Genomic DNA, 7,289 nt, shown 5'->3' with positions numbered 1-7,289 from the left:
AAGATACAGCAAAGTGCTTTGATTCTCCGTTCCACATCCCTGAATGGCTGAACTAGCATACAACATAGCAGATAAATGGCAGCATCACTAGATTTGGGTTGAAGTAAGCAATGAATTAATACCTCTTTCAGCCACACAGGGTGTTCATTCAAATTTATCACAGATACTTTGTAGATTAACAAGAATTATATAAACAATACCCCTACTATCTTTCAGATCTTGTATAGCTAATGAAAGCAACAAAGATGACAATAAAAAGTAGATGCTCAAAAAGATAAAATGCTAAAAATTGTCTTTATGTTTTAAAGTGGCATGCAGTTTGTATCAGAAGGATGTACTCCTGAAGACAGCCCCATCATGGGTGACCGTCCGACTGGACAATCCCTCTCTGGGGACATGTTAGTGGTACAGAAAACCTTGTTCTCTCGACATCCAATTATAATAATCATATTGATCCATAGGCCATATTCAGCGAGACCCTCCATTCTTACTGTTGCTTATCATGTGACAAAAGACGCACTATCCAGATAGCGACCATCAGCACACTGCTTGACATTCTTTTGGTAATCAGGGGCGGAAAACTTTGCATACTTCTGTCCCCCAACAGAACTGTGGTTACATGTCGAGATACTGCTACAATGAGTTTGACAGACATTTTGTACTTTATCATGTCCTTAAAAATTGTCCTGTGTTCATACAAGAGGAAGCAAGTCAAGGTTCTGCGGACCAAGTGACAGCACTCCGCTACGTCAACTGCTGATGAATCCATACTTCAAATAGTCCCGAGGACTTCGAGGGAACAAGGCTTCACTGAATGTTGTAATGTAAAACAATGGTCACAGAACAGTCTCAACTCTAAAGCAATGAGACATCTTAGGTCAGATATATTGCTAGTTATTACATGAATCAAGGTAAGATGTTGTCGGTGAGACAGAGACTAACAACAATGAACATAAAGGCTTTGGTTACATCCGTAGGCACATGTACGTAGGTCACAGTCTCCACCACAGCAATGCTAGAAACACAGCTTACACATCAAGGCTAGGAAACAAGATGTTGAAATATGCATGACATCGTATGATATGAACATGAAATGGACATCAACAATGACTGATTGATGTGTACAGGTGTACAGGACATCTGAAATGAAGGCAGGCTTGGATATAAATAACTGAAACTTCTGTACATTAAATTGATAAAAAAAACTCCTGTTTATAAAAACAAATTCTATACATGAATAGACACCTCCAAGTTTACTCAATGCTGTCATTTATATAACATACAAACAATATTTTCTGTAAAACAAATGCCTAGATTTATATGGAGATTCCTTAAAAAAAATGATCAAGAGAAATTATTATGTCATATTGAATAGGAAGACAAGTTTCAATAATCTCAAACTTCTACAATGATAATGAATCCCCTGACATTTGACGCTGAAGCAATTACTCATGGTTACTCATTACTCTACAACTGTTATATCAAATATAACAAGAAGGGCACAATTTTGTTTTCATCCGAAAAAAACATTCCAGAAGTTAGAAAATATCAGTTTATCTTCTTGCTCTTGATACAAAAATAATGTGATTATATACAGCTTGTGCCGACTGGCAGGCCGAGCGTCGAAATCGTGGCAGATGCTGTCAAGGAATGACTGGCCTAGGAATCGAGGTCTTGGCGGATGCTGTCCAGAAAGGACAGACCTCGCTCCTCCATTTTGTGATGCTGTTCTTCATAAAGGCGCTTCTTCTCCTAGAAGATATATGATGACTGTCAAGCTGCACTTTTCCAAGTTTAATTTAGATTTAGATATATTTTTATAGTTATCTCATGATAAAAATTGTACCACAGTTACCTCATGTATGACATGTACCACACTATTACCTTATGTATGACATGTACCACACTATTACCTCATGTATGACATGTACCACAGTATTACCTCATGTATGACATGTACCACACTATAACCTCACGTATGACATGTACCACACTACCTCATGTATGACATGTACCACAGTATTACCTCATGTATGACATGTACCACACTATAACCTCATGTATGACATGTACCACACTATAACCTCATGTATGACGTGTACCACAGTATAACTCATGTATGACATGTACCACACTATAACCTCATGTATGACATGTACCACAGTATTACCTCATGTATGACATGTACCACAGTATTACCTCATGTATGACATGTACCACACTATAACCTCATGTATGACGTGTACCACAGTATTACCTCATGTATGACATGTACCACACTATAACCTCATGTATGACATGTACCACACTATTACCTCATGTATGACATGTACCACACTATTACCTCATGTATGACATGTACCACACTATAACCTCATGTATGACATGTACCACACTACCTCATGTATGACATGTACAACAATATTACCTCATGTATGACATGTACCACAGTATTACCTCATGTATGACATGTACCACACTATAACCTCATGTATGACGTGTACCACAGTATTACCTCATGTATGACATGTACCACACTATAACCTCATGTATGACATGTACCACAGTATTACCTCATGTATGACATGTACCACACTATAACCTCATGTATGACATGTACCACACTATTACCTCATGTATGACATGTACCACAGTATTACCTCATGTATGACATGTACCACACTACCTCATGTATGACATGTACCACACTATTACCTCATGTATGACATGTACCACACTACCTCATGTATGACATGTACCACACTATAATCTCATGTATGACGTGTACCACACTACCTCATGTATGACATGTACCACACTATAACCTCATGTATGACATGTACCACACTATTACCTCATGTATGACATGTACCACACTATAACCTCATGTATGACATGTACCACACTATTACCTCATGTATGACATGTACCACAGTATTACCTCATGTATGACATGTACCACACTACAACCTCATGTATGACATGTACCACACTATAACCTCATGTATGACATGTACCACACTATAACCTCATGTATGACATGTACCACACTATAACCTCATGTATGACATGTACCACACTATAACCTCATGTATGACATGTACCACACTATTACCTCATGTATGACATGTACAACACTATTACCTCATGTATGACATGTACCACACTATAACCTCATGTATGACATGTACCACACTATAACCTCATGTATGACATGTACCACACTATAACCTCATGTATGACATGTACCACACTATTACCTCATGTATGACATGTACCACACTATAACCTCATGTATGACATGTACCACACTATAACCTCATGTATGACATGTACCACACTATTACCTCATGTATGACATGTACCACACTATAACCTCATGTATGACATGTACCACACTATAACCTCATGTATGACATGTACCACAGTATTACCTCATGTATGACATGTACCACACTACCTCATTATGACATGTACCACACTACCTCATGTATGACATGTACCACACTACCTCATGTATGACGTGTACCACACTATAACCTCATGTATGACATGTACCACAGTATTACCTCATGTATGACGTGTACCACACTACCTCATGTATGACATGTACCACACTACCTCATGTATGACGTGTACCACACTATAACCTCATGTATGACATGTACCACACTATAACCTCATGTATGACATGTACCACACTATTACGTCATGTATGACACGTACCACACTATAACCTCATGTATGACATGTACCACACTATAACCTCATGTATGACATGTACCACACTATAACCTCATGTATGACATGTACCACAGTATTACTTCATGTATGACATGTACCACACTATAACCTCATGTATGACATGTACCACAGTATTACCTCATGTATGACATGTACCACACTATTACCTCATGTATGACGTGTACCACACTATAACCTCATGTATGACATGTACCACACTATAACCTCATGTATGACGTGTAACACACTATAACCTCATGTATGACATGTACCACACTATAACCTCATGTATGACATGTACCACACTATAACCTCATGTATGACATGTACCACACTATTACCTCATGTATGACATGTACCACACTACCTCATGTACGACATGTACCACAGTATTACCTCATGTATGACATGTACCACACTATAACCTCATGTATGACGTGTAACACACTATAACCTCATGTATGACATGTACCACACTATTACCTCATGTATGACGTGTACCACACTATAACCTCATGTATGACATGTACCACACTATAACCTCATGTATGACGTGTACCACACTATAACCTCATGTATGACATGTACCACACTATAACCTCATGTATGACGTGTACCACCATCATAAACTCACAATAAGATAAGTATCACAATAGTCATGCAGTGATGTGAGACAAAATAAGAATTAATGCTGGCTACAGTGATTGTGTAGCTACATTCTTTTGAATTCCTATACCTGTCACCTCCCTTTTATAATGTTGTCATCCCCATCAACACGAACTAGTACATTTGTAGCTGTCATCCCTATCAATACAATGTAGAACATGTGTGTGGCTGTCATCCCTATCAATACTATGTAGTACATCTGTGTGGCTGTCATCCCTATCAATACTATGTAGAACATCTGTGTGGCTGTCATCCCTATCAATACAATGTAGAACATCTGTGTAGCTGTCATCCCTATCAATACTATGTAGTACATCTGTGTGGCTGTCATCCCTATCAATACTATGTAGAACATCTGTGTGGCTGTCATCCCTATCAATACAATGTAGAACATCTGTGTGGCTGTCATCCCTATCAATACTATGTAGTACATCTGTGTGGCTGTCATCCCCATCAATACTATGTAGAACATCTGTGTGGCTGTCATTCCTACCAATACTATGTAGAACATCTGTGTGGCTGTCATCCCTATCAATACTATGTAGAACATCTGTGGCTGTCATCCCTATCAATACAATGTAGAACATCTGTGTGGCTGTCATCCCTATCAATACTATGTAGAACATCTGTGGCTGTCATCCCTACCAATACTATGTGGTACATCTGTGGCTGTCATCCCCATCAATACTAAGTAGCACATCTGTGGCTGTCATCCCCATCAATACTATGTCATACATAGCTGTCGGCATTACCTTCAGTTCTGGGGAGCTGATTCTTTTGATGGGGACGCTGGACTCGTCATCACTCCCAGCTGCTGCATCTTGGGAAACACTACTGTCCTGCTGAAAGACAACCACACTGACTGTAGTACAACATCACTGACTGTAGTACAACCACACTGACTGTAGTATGACCACACTGACTGTAGTATGGCCACACTGACTGTAGTATGACCACACTGACTGCAGTACGACCACGGTGTTGATGAGGGCACATCGTATTATCATATCTGCTGCTCGGACTATGGTTGCATTAAGAAACAGAGTTAGTCCAGACAACATTTTGAGACTTTACACAATGTCTGAATTACATGGCATGTGTAAGATGGTGCAGGACTCACCTTTTCCTCTCTCCAACTGCTGTCATTGTCTCTATCCGACCTCTCACCAGACCTGGAAGTGTATAACAAGCAAATTACTTACTGAATAAAGTATCAACTGCAAGTGATTTGATTGTCTAACCCGAAGAACAAGGATTGTTTCTCCCAGAAAATATAGTCCATGTCCACTGATACACAACTGCTTTTTGATTGGTACATAACAAAATGAACGGAGCTTGTGTTTCAGGTCTGCACTGAATGATGTTGCTGATTTCCTATTTGATTTATTTTGTGTTAATGTGTGGGTCGGAATGTGTGGTGGAGGGTGTTGTGGAATGTGTGGGTCGGAATGTGTGGGTCGGAATGTGTGGTGGAGGGTGTGGTGGAATGCAGACCTACCCGTTGTTGGAGGAGTGCATCTGGGCGAAGCTGCTGTGAGGGTTCTTCAGCTCTCTCAGACACGCACGCAAGAACTCCACTACCTCAGTCTTCATTCTGTCATTCGCCAGGTCGATGGCCGTCCTCTTGAAGCTGTCTTCTGCATCAATACGTGCACGGTTGGCCACAAGCCATTTGACACATTCCAGATAGCCGCTGTAGAGGAAACAGGACCATTATAGTTACAACATGATACAAAAATGCCACTACAGTCATAGCATGGAGAAACAAGGCCATCATACAGTCATAGCAATGAGAAACAAGGCTATCATACAGTCATAGCATGGAGAAACAAGGCCATCATACAGTCACAGCATGGAGAAACAAGGCCATCATACAGTCACAGCATGGAGAAACAAGGCCATCATACAGTCACAGCATGGAGAAACAAGGCCATCATACAGTCACAGCATGGAGAAACAAGGCCATCATACAGTCGTAGCATGGAGAAACATGGCAGGCCATCATACAGTCCCAGCATTGAGAAACAAGGCCACCATACAGTCCAAATGTCCATGATGCATATGGCAGAGTCAGATACAACAGAGATCAGGTTCAAGTAAATCAGGCACACTCCACAAATGAGATGTAAAGAATCCATGTCCCACCCTTTGGCTGCAAGATGAAGCGGCGTCATCTGGTCGGTTGTCCGGCAGGTGATGGCGGAACCCATTGCAGACAGGATCTGGAACGGGGGACAACACAAGTGAGGGGTAATTATTACAAGATGGAGAAGATCTAGAGAAACTCACCCTGGTGCCTTTTGATGTCACAAGCCGATAACAGTTCAACACACTTATTGATGAGAGTTCATATCAAAAGACCCAAGGGTGAGCTTCTACTTACATCCAAATAAAGTCTTTCAACTTTTTTAGTTTGTAAAGAGTAATAACCAGGAACTTGAGTGAAAAAAGCTATGAGATAGTGCTTGATCTCACCACAGCGATATCTCATGTGGAAGCCAGTTTTGAAAATTTAAATAAATGCCCTGCATCCCATGTGAAAGCCATACTGGAACTCCCTTGGTAAATTTAGTCCAGCAAATCAAATCCATTTCTCTGGAAGATTACAAGAACAGGGTACTTAGATGACATTGTTTATTTCTCCTAACCATCATCGCATTGACATGTCCGTTCATGGCTGCCACGTGTATCGGTGTGTATCCGGTTCGTGTCTCCTCGTTCATGTCCACGCCACTTGTAGTCAGCCATTTGATGACATCAATGCGGGCGTTCGCCGAGGCGTGATGAAGGGGTGTCCATCCAGTCTCATCCTTAGCGCTGAAACAGGGAAACAGCAGCCGTTCTTAGAGTCACATAAACAATGGATATATAGAAACCCT

At 40.6% G+C, this 7,289-nt stretch overlaps 1 protein-coding gene across 7 annotated transcripts in view; it reads right to left on the bottom strand.

Moving 5' to 3' along the window:
- The window catches only part of LOC139469448 (uncharacterized), a 53,075-nt gene continuing 45,786 nt past the window's right edge, over nucleotides 1–7,289 (bottom strand). For 6 of the 7 annotated variants that reach the window (XM_071251620.1, XM_071251621.1, XM_071251615.1 and 3 more), the window contains 6 exons: nucleotides 7,059–7,227; nucleotides 6,556–6,632; nucleotides 5,909–6,103; nucleotides 5,531–5,582; nucleotides 5,163–5,252; nucleotides 1–1,752 (listed from right to left, as the gene is read on the bottom strand). In XM_071251620.1, coding sequence (XP_071107721.1) covers nucleotides 1,660–1,752; nucleotides 5,163–5,252; nucleotides 5,531–5,582; nucleotides 5,909–6,103; nucleotides 6,556–6,632; nucleotides 7,059–7,227 — 676 coding nt within the window. In that variant the 3' untranslated portion in view covers nucleotides 1–1,659. The remainder of the gene's footprint in view (nucleotides 1,753–5,162; nucleotides 5,253–5,530; nucleotides 5,583–5,908; nucleotides 6,104–6,555; nucleotides 6,633–7,058; nucleotides 7,228–7,289) is intronic. The other variant, XM_071251616.1, reaches the window with a different exon arrangement.

This window comes from Haliotis cracherodii, unplaced genomic scaffold, assembly GCF_022045235.1.
Source record: "Haliotis cracherodii isolate W230 unplaced genomic scaffold, xgHalCrac1.p SCAF_2, whole genome shotgun sequence".
Taxonomy (NCBI): Eukaryota; Metazoa; Mollusca; class Gastropoda; order Lepetellida; family Haliotidae; genus Haliotis; species Haliotis cracherodii.
This window is presented reverse-complemented; position numbering and strand designations above follow the sequence as displayed.